This window comes from Spinacia oleracea, chromosome 6, assembly GCF_020520425.1.
Source record: "Spinacia oleracea cultivar Varoflay chromosome 6, BTI_SOV_V1, whole genome shotgun sequence".
In the NCBI taxonomy this organism is placed as follows: Eukaryota; Viridiplantae; Streptophyta; class Magnoliopsida; order Caryophyllales; family Amaranthaceae; genus Spinacia; species Spinacia oleracea.
The window spans coordinates 2,498,651-2,515,551 of record NC_079492.1 but is presented as its reverse complement, the minus strand read 5'-3'; the positions used below and the strand labels follow the sequence as shown (position 1 = coordinate 2,515,551).

The following is a 16,901-nucleotide window of genomic DNA, read 5'->3' as shown; positions in this document are numbered from 1 at the left end:
TATAAATACGTGCCTAGGGTCACATATTTTAAGAGATTAATTCAAGTATTAAAAGTGAGTTTTGAGAGAAAATTCAGTCATATTTCTTACCTAAGAGTGCCGAAAATTCTAGTACCTTAAGGGCGATTCTAGTTGGTCAATCTTAAGGCGGATCCGGACGTGCTGTGGACTATCTACGGAGGGACGACACTTGGAGTCCTAAAGACTTGTTCTTGCTCGGTTCGGGCGCAGCTAGGGAAGGCACGCAACAAAGAGTATGCATCTAAATTATGCTATATGATTATGTGTAAATAATATGTATTCCTGGCTTAATGGTTGTTTCCGCATGATTTATGTATTGTCATATGAATCATAACCTAACAATTTTCCGGCGCCTTCGCGGTGTCTCGAGACGCTATTCTCAAGGGTGGATAGGATCTAGAGATTTGACGTGGTATGCTCGGTTGTAGGGGAATTGATAAGTGCTTACCTTTAGTTCACTTTGCTTGGCATTTTAATCTTTCACTCGACTTAGGACATTGGTTTGCGTGCATTCGTCTATTTAGTTAGTCATATTAGCATTCTTTTGTGCTCGTTCCATAATAAAGGCCCTTATCTTGAGTTTTGTAGTTTCGTTTTTTCTTTTTCTTTTTCTTTCTTTTTCTTTTCTTTCTTTTTCTTTTCTCTCCTTTTCTTGGTTTGTTTTTCAATTTTTAGGCCTTTCCTTGATTCAAATTTTTGGAAGAGTTATGGGTGTTTCTCTTTGGAAACCCTTGCGAGATCCCACTCGCCCTCATGAGCGATTGTGGGGTTCAAAGAGCTTGTTGCATGCGCTTAAATGCAACCGTGATTCCTACGAAAGTGAGTTAGTGTGCATTCTTGTAGATCTTATTTTCGTAATTTTGATTTCTAATAAATAAGCTCATTCTCCTCCCCGTTTCTCATTCTAGCTTTGCTTGAGGACAAGCAAAGGGTTAGCTCGGGGGAGTTTGATGAGCGACATTTATGTCGCTCTTAGCTTAGGATTTTAGTTCATTTTACTAGCTTTTTATTATTATTTTCGCTTAGTTTTATCGTTTTTAGTTCGTTTGTTGCGTTTTTGCATTAATCGTATCATTCTCTCGTCTTGCGTATATTCTAGCCGTTTTCGCTCTAAATACGTCTTTTATGATCAATCTTGTATCGTGGGGGTCATTTGGAGTGTTAACGTGCTAAATAATACGACTTTTGGCTTAGACGATGATTTAAATGGCTTTACGATTTGCGAAAATGTCAAACGAATTAAATATGTGATTTTCCGATTCAATAATGCGTTTTCCGATTTTAATAATGTGCTATACGATTTTTGAGCGTGCTAGACGATTTTGGAACATGTGTTACGATTTTATTGATATGCTATACGATGGTGTTCAATGTGCAGCGACGAAGTATGGAGCAGCAACACTCGCAGCATCATCGCTGCAGCAAGCCACAGCAACAAGCCAAGGTCACAGCAGCAGCTCGCAGCAGTAGCTCGCAGCCAGCAGGCTGTGCGAGCGCAGCAACTGATCAGTGCGAGCACACTGCAGTTCTGTGCGAGCACACTGTAGACCTGTGCGACCACACGAATTGGCAATATTGATGCAGTAACTCCTTGCTGTTTGGTGCGAACACACACACCCTTTCGTGCGAACACACGGACGCGGGGCTGCTATATATACGAGAAATCGCATTAGGCTTAGTTAGGCTTTCATTTACGTAATTTTCATTTCTCTTAGGCTTAGATTAGAATTCTCTCTCTAGAATTAGTTTAGGGATTAGATTAGAGATTAGGATTAAGGATTCTTCACCTCAAATTCTTGATTCTAAATTCAATTCAATCATCATTTTTAGATTTCTTCTTCTCTTTGCTTTGAGTTTTGTTCTTCAATTTTGTGCTTCAAGTTTGATGCAATTTCTTCATTCCAAGGTATAATTCTAATTCTTCCTTTGATTTTGTTCTTTAATTCTTTAATTGCTTTGTTAATTTCGTTTATGCTTTGATTTTATGCTTGAATTCTAGAATTATTTTGATAATTTGAATTTGCTTGATTTTCCCCAATTTTTGTGGTTTGAATTTTCTGAATTTTATTGTTTCAATTAGCCTCATAATTGCAATTAGATTCATGATTAGGATTGATGTTAGTTTAATGTTGATGTTAATCATGCTAATTGAGTAGTTTGGTCTAGAGGTTAGGGATGAAGCTTGGGATTGAATTTGGAGAAGTTTTGGGGAAATTCATGATTGATATTGTGATTAAATGTGATTAGTGATAGGATTTCCATGACTAGTTGAGTAGTAGTCGCGAATGCTATTCGATTGGATTAGATTGGAATGTATGATTAGGTTTGGCAAGACATTGTGAGCCTAATTGTGCAAGTGAATGATAGTTCCTATTATATGCTAGTTAGTTTAATCTAGGATTAGGCGAAAGCTCTTCCGTGGATTAGACGCTTAGCGTTCCCTATCCGAGAGGTGGCGGGTTCGTCATTAGTTTTCATTCCCCTACTTGCTATGTCTTTGCATATTCATGATTGTTTGGACCTTGTGCTTCCTTTGATTCGATTTCCATAACCGATTCCCGAATCCTCTAGAGTTTCTTTATTTGTTTGCATTTCTAGCTTTAATTAGTTTAATTCAAAAACTCAAGTTCCTTCCGAACTAGCTTGTGAACGCATAGATTGAATAGTCAAACATATCCATTCCTATGGGACAATCCCTATGCTTGCCGCTATAATCCATATAGCCGGTAGTTTAGGTGTTTTATAAATTTTGTTTGGTGAGGTGAATTTTTATTCAACGACGGAAAAACACCCTATCAAAATCGCTTGGGGATGAGTTTGATGATGTTGTAACCATCCCCGAGTTATTTGAGATGCATGATGAAGATGTTAATGGAGCTAAACGCTCCAAGGTGTTCCATAGGTCGGCTAAGAAAGCCAAGCAGTCCAAGAAGGTCAAGAATCCATCAAATCCCGAGGAGGGGCATGTTGGTGGATCGTTTGGTTTTCGCCTCTTGAAAGGTGGTATCGGTAAGATCTTTGTGCCCAAAGGGGCAAAGAAGTGCATGGTGACTAGTGTTGACCCAAAGTTGGTCGTGTTCGACCCCCCTTGACCTTCTTGGGGGGGGGGGGGGGGGTCCGTCAAGCTAATGACGTTAAACGAGCGCTTACCGGGAGGCAACCCGGTTGTCTAGCTCTTGTACTAATTTGTTTTTGTGTGTTTTCATCTTTTTAATTTTCTTTTCATAATAAATATGATGAGATGGGTGTGCAATAGTCGATCAAGCCAAGAACCATAATCCCAGTTCCGTGCGATCGCGCGGTTGATTCGTGTGGTCGCACGAAACTAGAAAATCGAGGCAGTAGCTCCCAGCCATTCCGTGCGATCGAGCGCTGCTGGGCGTGCGATCGGGCTTGAACCATGCGATCGCACGGTTATTTTGTGCGCTCGCACGGGTCGGGCAGAGCTGTTCTGCGATCATGTTTATTGGAAAATCCGTCCCCTTCTTTTCATTTCTTCACCTCACTTCTCATTTCTTCACCATCTCTCTACTTTCCTCTCTATTCCAACTCCTCAAAACTCTATTTCCTACTCAATCTTTCTCACACATTTCACTCTACACCACTCACATTCACAAATTCATCCTCATTCCTCACCTCAAAACCAATAATTTCAGATTTTTCTCAAAAACCCCAAATTTCTAGGGTTTGGTTGAACATTGATTTTGTGATTCCTTGTTGTGATTGGAGCATTGGAGTTTGCTTTTGGGTGATATTGTCTACCTCCCTTACTTGTGGTGACGGTTTCTTTCCCTTCTTTCTTCATTGTTCTTTAAATTTAAGCTCATTGTTCATACTATTTGGGTGAAATTCTGAAATCTTTGATTTTGATTGTTTGGATTTGCATGTTTGTTTTTGTGTTTGTTCCTTGCTAGTCTACACTTATTATGCATGTTTCATTGTGAATATTTGTCAAGACTATTCTATTGATCGATTTTTGGTGAAATGTTGTTGGAATTCTTGATGGGTTGTTGTTTTTGGATGATGAGGATTGGTTGATGAGGATTGTTTAGGTTGAACTTGAGTGATGAAGTGATACTTGTTGGTGATAATTTTGATAGTAGATTGTAGCCTTTTTGACTAACTTAGTTTTTCCTTTTGCCTTGCATTGTGTCTCTTTTCTTGCTTGTGTGTAGATTTTTGTCCCTAAGATTCATCATGATGACCAAGCGTACAAAGAAGGGACCCAACTCCCAAGCGAACAAGAGGAAGGCTATCACCCCTCCGGCCTTCGAGACCTACGGAATTGTTTTTCCGGAGCAACGGTCTTGGAGTTACTATGAGGAATTGTCTAAGCGGAACATTCGCCCGACAAAGTTCTATCACTAGAAGACCGTTCAGGACTTGGGGTTCGAAAAGGAGCTAAACGCTTTGATTGCGGGGCTCGATCTTGAGGATTTTGTGACCATGAATGCCGAAACTTATAGGAGGGTCACTCTTGAGGTTCTTTCCTCGGCTAGGAGGCGCCGAGTTCATGACAACGGAAAGGAGTCGGTCGAGCTTCATTTCCAAGCTTTCAATATATAATCAACACGTGCTCACCGACGAGGCGATCAATGATTTCTTTACCATTTACCCGAACCGGGGTTTGATCGTTAATCCGGTGGCGGAGTGTGTGGACTCCTATGATGAAAATATTTGGTGGGGAGAGCTCACGGGAGAGGAGAGGAAATTCATTTCCTCCTCGGCCAAGTCTTCTTCTTTTCATCACCCCGCCATCCGTTACTTGAACCGCATGCTCCTATATGCGGTCTTTGCAAAGGGGGCCACCGGATCCTTGTCAAGCGGGGAACTTGGCGCCCTATGGTTAGCCACGGAAAAGGATGAGGGGATCTTGGATTTTGGGCAGCTGTTGATCACCCGAATCATTGAGCATCGGGACGGGCAGCCGACTAGTGGGGATATTCTCTTAGGAGGGATGCTCACTCTTCTCTTGAGGGCACTCCCCGGTGATCCCTATCAGCACACCCTAGCTGAGTTGGATGAGGTTCCCGGAGGGGAGTTCCTTGACTCGAGGACACTCTCCAATGCCAAGTGGATCAAGGCCACCAAGGACGACAAGTATATTTGGATGGTAAAGCAGCGAGATTGGTGCATCCTCCCCAATCCCGCCATCACTTCTTGGACTCCTAATGTCCGGTACTTGCTTCCCTGTGACCCGCGATTCATTGCCCAAGCACAACGGCTTCCTCCTCCTCCACCTAATCCGGAGTCTCCTCCCCATGGTCCTCCCCGTAGTCCTCCTATCTTGGAGCCTTCCCCTAATGAGGGTGGTATGTCCTCTTCCTCCTCTCCTTTTGATTTCCATGGCTTGCAATCCACCCTTGCGGCTATCTTACAAGGACAAGCGAACCAAGCTAACACCTTAGCTTCTCTTGCTTCACAAGGTAGCCGCACGGGGGATTCTTATCCCGATTTTGACTCATCCTACTACAGTAGGCGGGTGTACGATTTCCATGTTGACAAAGGGGATTTTGCCCCCTATGTCAACTATCCCTATCACCCTCTGAAGGAAATAATGCCCTTGGTCCAAGTATGCATTCTATGTTAAGTCTAATAAATGCGGTTCAGTATTAATTAACAAGTTAATAATTCAGTGAGATCAAGTGAGCTGAATGCCTAGCTAGAGGCCGCTTCAGTTCAAGTGGAATTAATGATATTAATCCACAGCTTACTCTTGACTGAACCCGTAGGGTCACACAAATAGTACGTAAACGGATCAAGTATTTAATGGCATTAAATACTCCATCTATGGATATTCGGAATCGACGGATCTTGGTTTCAGTGGGAGCTGAGATCGTCACAGGCAAGAAATGAATACTCCGGAAACGATGATATTGCCGGAAACGGAAATATGGATCGTATCGGAAATATAAATATTATCCAAGTCATAGATGTTGCCGGAAACGGAAACATGGTACGTATCGGAAAGTATTATCGGAAATGGAAATATTGCCAGAATCGGAAATATTGCCGGAAACGGAAATATTGTCAGAATCGGAAATATTATCGGAATCGGAAAATAATTCCGGAAATGGAAATATTAAATATTTTTTCGAAACGGAAATTGATTCCGGAATCGGAAATATTAAATATTGTTCGTATCGGAAATGAATTCCGGAATCGGGAATTTAATCGGAAGCGTATCGTACGAATTAGCATCGGACGAGGCCCGCTAGACGAAGGCCCAGCACGAAGCCAGGTCGTCGCCCTGCGAGCCAACGCGCACCATCGCACGCCACGCCTCGACCAGGCCCAGCGCAAGGCCAGGCCCAGCCAAGGCCTTGGGCGCGCGCACGGGAGCACGGCAGTGGGCCGAGCGCTATGCGCCTAGCGTGGGCCGCAAGGCTTGCGCGGGTGTACGGTGCTCGTGCAATGCTTGTGCGGGAATCCTGAAGCAATCAGGATTCGAAGTGTGATTAAATCCTAAAACTATTAGATAATGATTATTTAATTAGAGTCCTAGTAGGGTTATAATTAAATAAATTAGTATCCTAATAGGATTCCAAAACCCTTTCGATAACTCTATAAATAGGTGCCTAGGTTCACATATTTTCATAGATTATTCAAGTATTCAAAGTGAGTTTTTGAGAGAAAATTCAGACACATTCCTTGACTATAAGTGCCGAAAATCTTTAGTACCTTAAGGGCGATTCTAGTTGGTCAATCTTAAGGCGGATCCGGACGTGCTGTGGACTATCTACGGAGGGACGACACTTGGAGTCCTAAAGACTTGTTCTTGTTCGGTCCGGGCGCAGCTAGGGAAGGCACGCAACAAAGAGTATGCATCTAAAACTATGCTATATGATTATGTGTAAATAATATGTATTCCTGGCTAAATGGTTTTTCCGCATGATTTATGAATTGTCATATGTATCATAACCTAACACCCTCCCCAACAAGGGCCCATCCCTAGTTGGAATGAGGAGCGTACACCCACTTATCCGTATTGGACGGGCCCATCCCAACCTGGTGTCACTCCTCCCTCTTTTCCGCCTTATGATTATACCATGATGGGCGGGTGTGACTATCGAGGTGACCCCATGGTTGGCCCGAGGATTTCACCGGGTGGCCTAGGGGGTACATGGGAGGTTGGGATGGTCCCCGAGGAGAGCCTCCCCATGGCAACTACCCCCTTCGGCCCGAATATGGTTGGCCGCCTTACACCGATGCTTCGGGGCCCGACGTGGACCCCACCTACAATGTCACACCCCTTTCACCGACGATGCGGCTCGTGCCCATCGCCTTGAGCGGGATGACTTTTGGGGGATTTATGATGCAAAGGGTAAGGCGCATGCCCCGGGTCCTTCTTCTTAGGGTTCCCTTCGTTTCTCCCCCATCTTGATATGATGGTATGCTTGCAATTAGCTTGGGGGAGAATTGTGGAGTGGGGGTTTTGCTTGGGAACTTTTGCAGCTTGTTGGTGTTGATGGTCTTCTTGCCACTTCATGTGGTTGTATATATGATGATGATGAGTCTTTGATGATGTTTTTGGTGTGTTTTGGCCATTTGGCCCTTGTCTACTAACAATTTTTCTTGCTTGTTTTTTAGCATTGTTTTGGTATGATTCTTTGCGGTGGGTTCTCACTTTCCACTTTGTGCCTTGTCCGTCCATTTTTGGTGAGTTTGTTTGGGTTTTAACGGTTCTTTGCGGGACTTGCTCCCACGATACTTCCGGTAACATCCTTCTAACTCTATTGCATTCTCTAGGGGACGGGCATACATCATGTTGGGGCATTTGGTTGGATGGGTAGTTGTGCCCCTCCTTGCTTAGTTTTCGGCCTTGAGGACATGGCCTAATTCTAGCTTGGGGGGAGTTTTGTTTGTGGATGCCTACTTGTTGATGCTCATTGCTTTGAAATCATACCAATACATGTTTGTTTCTTTGTTTTTAGTTTGATTTAGCTTGATTTTTAGTTTCTTTTCTTTTTCTTTGTTTTTGTTTCCTTTTTGGTGTGTTTTGTTATTTTCTTCCTTTTCTTTTTGGTTTGATTTCTTTTTCGTCAAGGCAAGTTTTCTAGGTTTTCTAGGCAATATTCTTGACTGGGGCATATAAAATTGGAACTTGTAGATTAGAATGCTTTTATTCCTAGTTGGTAGATTTTTACACGGTTCTTAATGTCTTGGGTCGAGTCTAGGATTTGGTGTCAAGAAAGTTGGTTGAACTTTGGGTAGCATGCGTCATGAACTCTTGGCTTGTGGTAAGATGGTGTTGAATTCTCTAGTGATTTGAAGCCGGAGGGAATGGTATTTGCTCCCTTGTGAGGTTCATGTTCAAAAATAAGCCCAAACACATATATATTATTTGAGTGGCATGGATCCTTAGCATTGACTTTCTTGTCTCCTGAGTTTGACCATTTCCTTCCCGAGACCGCGACCGAACTACTTTAGGGGACGATAGAGGCATTTCTTTTGGAATAAGCTTGGGGGTATCCTAAATAAGTGGAAAAGTTTGTTTTCGGTTGATTATGCTTGAGTTGAGTTCTTATTGCGCTTCACTTTAGGTATGAGCACCAAATTGCCAAATTTATTCCACACCTTACCCCTAGCCTACGTTACGCCCTAAAAGCCCTCTTGACCCTTTAGAGTTGAGTCATTGACGGTGGAGGGAGGATTTGGTCAAGCTTAAGGAACAAGGTTGTCATGCTAAGATGTCGGGTAGCCTAATATTGATTTTCTGGCGCCTTCACGGTGTCTCAAGACGCTATTCTCAAAGGTGAATAAGATCTAGAGTTTTGACGTGGTATGCCCGGATGTAGGGGGATTGACTAGTGTTTGCCTTTAGTTCGCTTTGCTTGATGCTCGAATCTTTCACTCGATTTGGGACATTAGTTAGCGTGTACTCATTTATTTGATTAGTAATATTAGTGTTCTTCTATACTTGTTCCATAATAAAGCCCCCATCTTGGATTTTGTAGTTTAATTTCTTTTCTTCTCTTTTCTTTTCTTCTTTTCTTTCTTTCTTTTCTTGATTTGCGTTTTCCATTTTTAGTCTTGCCTTGATTAAACTTGCTAGATTTCGATTTTGGTAAATTTTTAGAACTTGTTAGGTTGCTCTTTCTTCCCTAGTTGAGTTTTGTTTGCTAGAGACTAGCAAACGCTTAGCTTGGGGGAGTTTGATGAGCGGCATTTATGTCGCTCTAGGCCTAGGATTTTATAGAATTTTATTAATCTTTTTGATAGTTTTGCGTAGTTTTGTTGCATTTTTATCCCCTTATTCCATCTTTGTACTTTCCAGGTAAAAATGTTGAAAATGATAGAAAATAGCTGAGAATTGCTCGAACAGTGACCGTGCGATCGCACGGAATTTATGTGCGTTCGCACGGGTCAGCAAAGTTGCCTCCAAAGTCAAGCAGGTTCGTGTGCTCGTGCCCCTAAAGTGTGTGTTCGCACAAATTTGGAAAATCGATGCAGGAACTATATGGGAATTTGTGCGATCGCATCATAGAGGAGCTCGTTCGCACAAATCTGGAAAATCGATGCAGGAACTATGAGTGATTTTGTGCGATCGCACCGCAGAGGAGCCCGCTCGCACGGAATTTCGGTGGGCTCGCACTGAATTCCTGTGCGAGCACACGAGGATTTTCTGAGATTTAGCCAAGTTACAGCCGTGCGATCGCACGGTTGTTGGGCACGTTCGCACGGCACGAAGGAGAAGAATCGTCGCAGGGCCCGTTCGCATTGATGCACAGCAAGATCGCACCGATGCGATCGCACCTGGGTCTGCCCGATCGCACGACTGCGCGGGATTCAGTTTTCGAGTTTAAATCTCTTATTTTTGGGGTTTAGTATAAATAGGATTTTTGATTTTTTCAATGTACGCTTTCATATTTTACACTTCATATTTTTACACTTTCAATTCTAGAGGTTTTGTGATTTTGTTCTTCAATCTAGAGAGAGAAACTCTTTAATTCCAAGCATCAATTCAGTAATTTTCTTCAACTATTCTCTTCTTTATGCAATTGAATTCTTAGTTCTTTAATTCTTGCACTTGCTTAGTTGATAATTGTTTTGCAATTCCTCAATACCTTGAGTTCTTGATTTCAATTATGCTTGTTACTTTGATTTTCAGTTTTTGATTTGATTGTGCAATTGAGTTTCCTATTCTCTACTTCTTCTCCTTTAATTTCATGATAGCTAGTTTTGAACTAATAGATAGCTTGGTTGTTAGGATGATTAGTGAGTAGTTTTAGGTTAGGGAAAGGGGAGAAACTAGGGGATGAATTAGGGGAAATAGATTATTGATTGTTGGTTGATTCATGTGATTAAATAAGATTTGTTGATAGGAAATCCATGCTAGTTGAGTGGTAGTTGCAAATGCTATTCGATTAGATTTCCGTGGAACCATAGGATAGGTTTGGCAAGACATTGTGGACCTATCTTGTGTTGATCAAATGGCGGTACCTATTATATGCTAGTTAGTTTAGTCTAGGATTAGGCGAATGAAGGAAATAATGCCCTTGGTCCAAGTATGCATTCAATGTTAAGTCTAATAAATGCGGTTCAGTATTAATTAACAAGTTAATAATTCAGTGAGATCAAGTGAGCTGAATGCCTAGCTAGAGGCCGCTTCAGTTCAAGTGGAATTAATGATATTAATCCACAGCTTACTCTTGACTGAACCCGTAGGGTCACACAAATAGTACGTAAACGGATCAAGTATTTAATGGCATTAAATACTCCATCTATGGATATTCGGAATCGACGGATCTTGGTTTCAGTGGGAGCTGAGATCGTCACAAGGCAAGATATGAATACTCCGGAAACGATGATATTGCCGGAAACGGAAATATGGATCGTATCGGAAATATAAATATTATCCAAGTCGTAGATGTTGCCGGAAACGGAAACATGGTACGTATCGGAAAATATTATCGGAAATGGAAATATTGCCGGAATCGGAAATATTGCCGGAAACGGAAATATTGTCAGAATCGGAAATATTATCGGAATCGGAAAATAATTCCGGAAACGGAAATATTAAATATTTGTTCGAAACGGAAATTAATTCCGGAATCGGAAATATTAAATGTTGTTCGTATCGGAAATGAATTCCGGAATCGGGAAATTAATCGGAAGCGTATAGTACGAATTAGCATCGGACGAGGCCTGCGAGACGAAGGCCCAGCACGAAGCCCGGCCATCGCCCAGCAAGCCAGCGCGCCACAACGCACCAGCCAAGGCTGCGCCAGGCCCACCGCAAGGCAGGCCCAGCGCGCGCCAAGGCTGCGGCAGCGTGTGGGCCTTGTGGCAATGGGCTGCGAGCTCGCGGGCTGCGCGTGGCGCATGGCGCCCCTCGTGGGCTGCTGTGCGTGCGTGTGTGTGTTTGTGTGCTATACGAATCCTAAAGCTATCAGGTTTCGACATATGATTAAATTCCTAAACCTAAAAGGATGAATTAATTAAATAAGAATTCTATTAGGATTCTAGTTTAATTAATTCGTATCCTAATAGGATTCCAGTTCCTTTTCCATACCTCTATAAATAAGGGCCTGGGGTCATTATTTTAGAAGAACAATTCAAGTATTCAAAGTGATTTTTGAGAGAAAAAATTCAGTCATACAATTGCCTACAATAGCCGAAAATTCTAAGTACCTTAAGGGCGATCCTAGTTGGTCAAGCTTAAGGCGGATCCGGACGTGCTGTGGACTATCTACGGAGGGACGACATTTGGAGTCCTAAAGACTTGTTCTTGTTCGGTTCGGGCGCAGCTAGGGAAGGCACGCAACAAAGTGTATGCATCTAAACTATGCTAAATGATTATGTGTAAATAATATGCTTTCCTGGATTTATGGTTTTTCCGCATGATTTATGTTTTGTCATATGAATCATAACCTAACAGCGAAAGCTCTTCCGTGGATTAGACGCTTAGCGTTCCCTATCCGAGAGGTGGCGGGTTCGTCTTTAGATTCCGTTTGCCTAATCACCATTTCGTTGCATGATCACCATTGCTAAATAGTTGAATTGATTTCCCCCGGTTTCCCTAGGCTATCCCCAACTCCCTAACGTTTCCCTTTCTTGATTCAATTTTACATAGTTCTTTATTTGTTTTTAGACTCTTAAAAAGTGACAATTCAAAACAAATCTTTGATCGAACTAGATTGACTTCCAACTCAATAATTCACCGTTTCTTTGGGACGATCCCTTTGCTTACCGCTTGCCGGTAGTTGAAGTGGTTTTCTAAATTTTGTTTGCATAGGTGGTTTTCTATCAACGACGGAAAACACGCTTATCATGTAATACAACAAACCATTCAAAAACGAAAAACTATCCAAAAGATATCATAACACATTAAAAAAACTAAAGGTTGAAAAGTAAAAGAAATTTATACTGTGCTCTAAGGGTTAACAAACATCCAAGTTTCTACTCAAACATAAAAAAACTACAAGAATCTAATTCAACTCATCTGATTGCTCGTTTGCTGATCAGTCATCATCATGCTCATTATCCTTCATCCTTTTCTTCTTGTTGGCCATATTTTCTTGCGAAAGTTGTCGAATCCTTGTTCTCAAAGCGTCTTCTGTTCTCTCACTCTGTTTCAATTTTTCTTCTAATCGTGCCTTCTTTGTCAACACTTCTGCAACCTTTTCGCTGTATAACATATAATTTGGATTCCACCTTTTTAACCACATCCCTTTCCTTACACTTTTCCAACCGTGCATCATCTAATTGGGTGATCTTTATTACCAATGGGTCCAAGAAACTAAAACAACAGGTGTGGTAACAAATTGCTGCTAAAATCAAGAAAGCTGCGGAACCCATACACAACCCGAAGCCGATTCCTGTCGCAGTGGTGTAATGGACGTGATTATGTTTAACCGTAAGGATAAACGTAACTACAAAGGTCGACATTGCCAGCCACAAAGTCAGAAAGCCCAGTAAATTTTGATTATCCAAATCAATACCAATCACCAAATAGGGATACAAATTTGAGAACGCACGCGGAAGTTTTGATGGACCTGAATAATATGACAAAATTGTAATTTTTTTTATCATTGATTACATTAATTAATAAGAATTGTACAACAATATTTGCAAAAGCACATATCTGACACTTATTTCTTTGGTAGAACCTGATGTGGGCTTGAACAAATCTCCCCCAAAGCCCAAAGAGGCAGCCTACGAACTCACACTGATCAGATGGGCCCAGGCCTGGAAAGAAGGCCCAAAGTCCTGCTACTCCACCAGAATAAAGACAGAACCCCATTGGGCAAAGCCCATTATCTTTAAAAGCCGGTCCAAATATGGGAGGACCATCATTGCAGGGCAAAGGCCACGTGTCCTAAATCCCCAAGGGGCACGTGTCCCATAGTTAGGGTTGAGGGTGCAGTCCCCAACAAACCCTAGCACTATAAATAGCTCAGATCCCAAGGTAAAAGGGCATTCAATTCTTGCCCAACCACAACAAACTTGTCTTTGCTCTGCCTTCTCTCTACAAATCATTTATCTCTCTAGCTTATACTTACTTAAGCATCGGAGGGAATATTCCTACGGGAATATTCTTGTTTTGCAGGTTGCCAGAATTTCGTGCCAAGTCATACCTGATACCTCCGAGGAGCGCGTGTCACATCAGCACCGTAAAAGTTCCCACAACAGAACCCTTGTTTTTTCCCCTCATATTTTGTGGAACTCTCTCTTGATTAGCCCACCTCTCAATTTATGCACATACAACCTATTTATAGTTAGTGTATCCTACTTTCTAGATTTTTCTACACTTGTATTTATCTAGATTTTTCTTACTAGATTATTTTTAGGATAATTCTAGACATTTCCTAAGATGGCTTATGGCCTATCAACAATCAACTTTTAGCCTTCAAAAGCCTTTGCATACGACTCTTTTTTTCATTTGTCCTCATTCGTTTATCGACCCGTCTGCTATTGACCCATTAAAATTGACCCTTTTATTTCTCGACCCGCTTTTGGCCCGCACCGACACTGACCCGAACCGCTCAAGGGTTATGTGCTAATTAAGTTGTGTTAACTGAATAGTCAATCAAAAACTTTTTGGCATCTTCTTAGTAACAGAAAACAATGCGCGTTTATAATTTGCGCCAAAGGATACAATGTGTTCGAAGTAGAAAACACGAAAGACGTGATAGTTGGATGATACTCAGATTTCTGCAACTTAAGTAACAGAATCATGGTTGGATGATTATCAGATTTCTTCTTAAACAGTTCATTCAGATTTCTGCAACTTAAGAAACAAAATCATGGTTGAATAACTTAAGAAACAGAATCATGGTTGGATGATACTCAGATTTCTGCTTAAACAGTTCATTCAGATTTCTGCAAGACTGCAACTTAAGAAACAGAATCATGGTTGGATGATACTAAAGATTTCTTCTTAAACAGCTCATTCATTCAATTTTCTTCTTCTGTTCTTCGAATTTAATGAATGAAACTTAAAGCTAACTGAATACGTGTACTAAATAAAACTCCGTGTAATTGATGAATACATGAATTGTTTTTCCTAAATATATCAAAAATGGTGCTCTGAATTTCAACTAATCATTTCTTTGGATGATGATAAAGGTCGCAAGTTGCGACAACATTTTGTTATCGCAATCTTACGTGTCGCAGTTTAATTGGTACATATAGGCGACACGTAGGCTAAGAGTCATCATAATATTTTTACTATCAATGCAATATTTTTACTATGAAAATATGTAAATAAGGTAGTCGGTATAAATAAGGAAATTAATTAGAATATTAAGATTTTCCTAGCTTTTTTTGAAATATTTAAAATAGAATATATAAATTAAATATTTTAGTTTCCAGTTTAAATCATGACACATAAACATGCCATGTCATCGTTGTGACACGGCTTAAAGGTCGCATGTTGCGACCTTTATCATTTTCGCATTTCTTTTGGCTCGCTCTTCTCCTAATTGCAACAGTTTGGTTCCATCCTTTCTGGCGCGCCCTTTGCTCCCACATTACCGTTATCCTTCTCTGCGCTTCTAAAGCTTGTTCGGATCTTTCTCTAGCTTCCTCACAAGTTTCCATACCAGAGTTGCATTTGTCAGCTTCCTTTTGATACTGAGAAGCGATCTTCTTAGCTTCTAACAATCCCATTTCAGATCTTCTCCGGTTTTCTAAGGCGTCCGCCTCTTTTTGTCTTAGCTCATCTGCCACGAGATCTGCAAAGTGCTTCTCCATCTCTTCACTAACATCAGGATCATGCTTCATACAATCTGTAAAAACATCAACAAAAATACTACCATAATCATGAAATAATTCCTAGGACGGTGAGCCATTTCGAAGGAAATCATGAATTTTAATGATCTTTAATCTTTATAGCCTAACCTGTAAATGATTGGTTCAGTCCTGCAAGAAAAATATACAAATGCATCAGCTAGGTCAAGAACACAGGAATTCCGAGAATGTCATATATTTCAGGAGCTAGATTAGTTGAAGTAATTAGCAGATTATCAGTTTTCACGAGCATACGTACAAGTTTGACTGATACTACACTACAAGCCAATAGTGGCGGGATTTCTTGTCATGACGGGGGCATTTATGACGGTTGTTCCCGTCTTTATTTGGGTGTAAAGCCTTTTAGGACGGTATTTTTGACCCGTCATTATTGAGTAATCATTAATGATCCAAATATACTTTTATTAGTGCGACATTAGTGAAAATTGACGTTGGCTTTCCATGTTCTAGACGATCAAGTGATTCATGTTTAAGGCCAATATTGAAACATGAAGCAAGATGCATGTGAATATGCTTTAAAAAAGAACAAAAAAGTTGATGCCATTGATTAAAAGATCCAGAACTTATCAACCGAAGTTGATAACCATAACATTTAAGGTAACAAAAGTCACATATCATGCCCTAAAATAGATCTATCAAGTAGTTTTATTCTCCTTATAATACCAAAACAAAATTCCTAAATACATTTGCATAGAAAACAAACCTAAAACAATAGTAGTATTATTCTATTAAAGAATTTGTTAATTAATAGTCCAACATTGATTAACGAGTTGTTAATCAATAGTCCAAGATTGATTAACAAGTTGGCGTTGTAATCGGGAGAATAATGTGTTTCTAAAAACACCTAGCTAATGTATGTGTAGATCTTACCGTAGACGCGATTTAAGACACAAATCTACGTATCCTAACGCCTAACCGGATCATGCGATTAATTAGTAGATTATAATGCAATCAAAGTAATAATTTTTGGATTATAACACTACAAGAATTTGTATCTTTAATGACAATTTAATAACGACAGGTCAAAAATCCCGTCGCAAAAGGATTTTACGACGGGGCTAACAACCAAACAAAGACGGGAACAACCGTCGTTAATGTCTTTTACAAGAGTTAACAACAGCCCCTTTTATGACGGGTTAGCGACAAGAAATCCCGTCGTTAATCAATGATTATCGGCTTTTAGCGACGGAATTTCCCGTTGTTAATGGTAAAATTTCTTGTAGTGCATAAACATGATTAATTCGTTACCTTGAGGGAGGGAGAAAAAAGGGTAGGAGGAAGAGCAATCACAAAGGCAAGGAGGGCAAGAAGAAGAAGAAGAAGAAGAGTGAGTAAAAGCAGCAATGCCTTGCCAATAGAGTGGGGGACCCATGATATGGGATGATCATGATATCATAAATATCATAGTTTTGGCGGGAAAGTTAGTTGCAAGAGTTAGTTATAACAGTTAGCTAGCTTTTAAATAATTTTCCTGAATTTTAGGAAGTTGTTAGAAGGTTGTTAGCTGATCCCTTATGACAGCCTTATATAAGGAATCATTCATTGTATTTGATAGGAAATGAATATAATAACAACTTCTACTCTCTCTCTTCTTTCTCTCCTTTCTTTCTACGCAAATTTCCTTT

The 16,901-nt window shown here is 40.8% G+C and overlaps 1 protein-coding gene across 1 annotated transcript; it reads right to left on the bottom strand.

Annotated features, from left to right (window-relative positions):
- Window positions 1-14,507: 14,507 nt before the first annotated feature.
- Window positions 14,508-16,651, bottom strand: LOC110778638 (uncharacterized; the record flags this gene model as incomplete). Its single annotated transcript, XM_021983188.2, has 3 exons — window positions 14,508-15,254; window positions 15,367-15,387; window positions 16,525-16,651. Coding segments are annotated over 3 exons (558 nt in total), but the record flags the coding sequence as incomplete, so codon positions are not given.
- Between the last annotated feature and the right edge of the window lie 250 nt (window positions 16,652-16,901).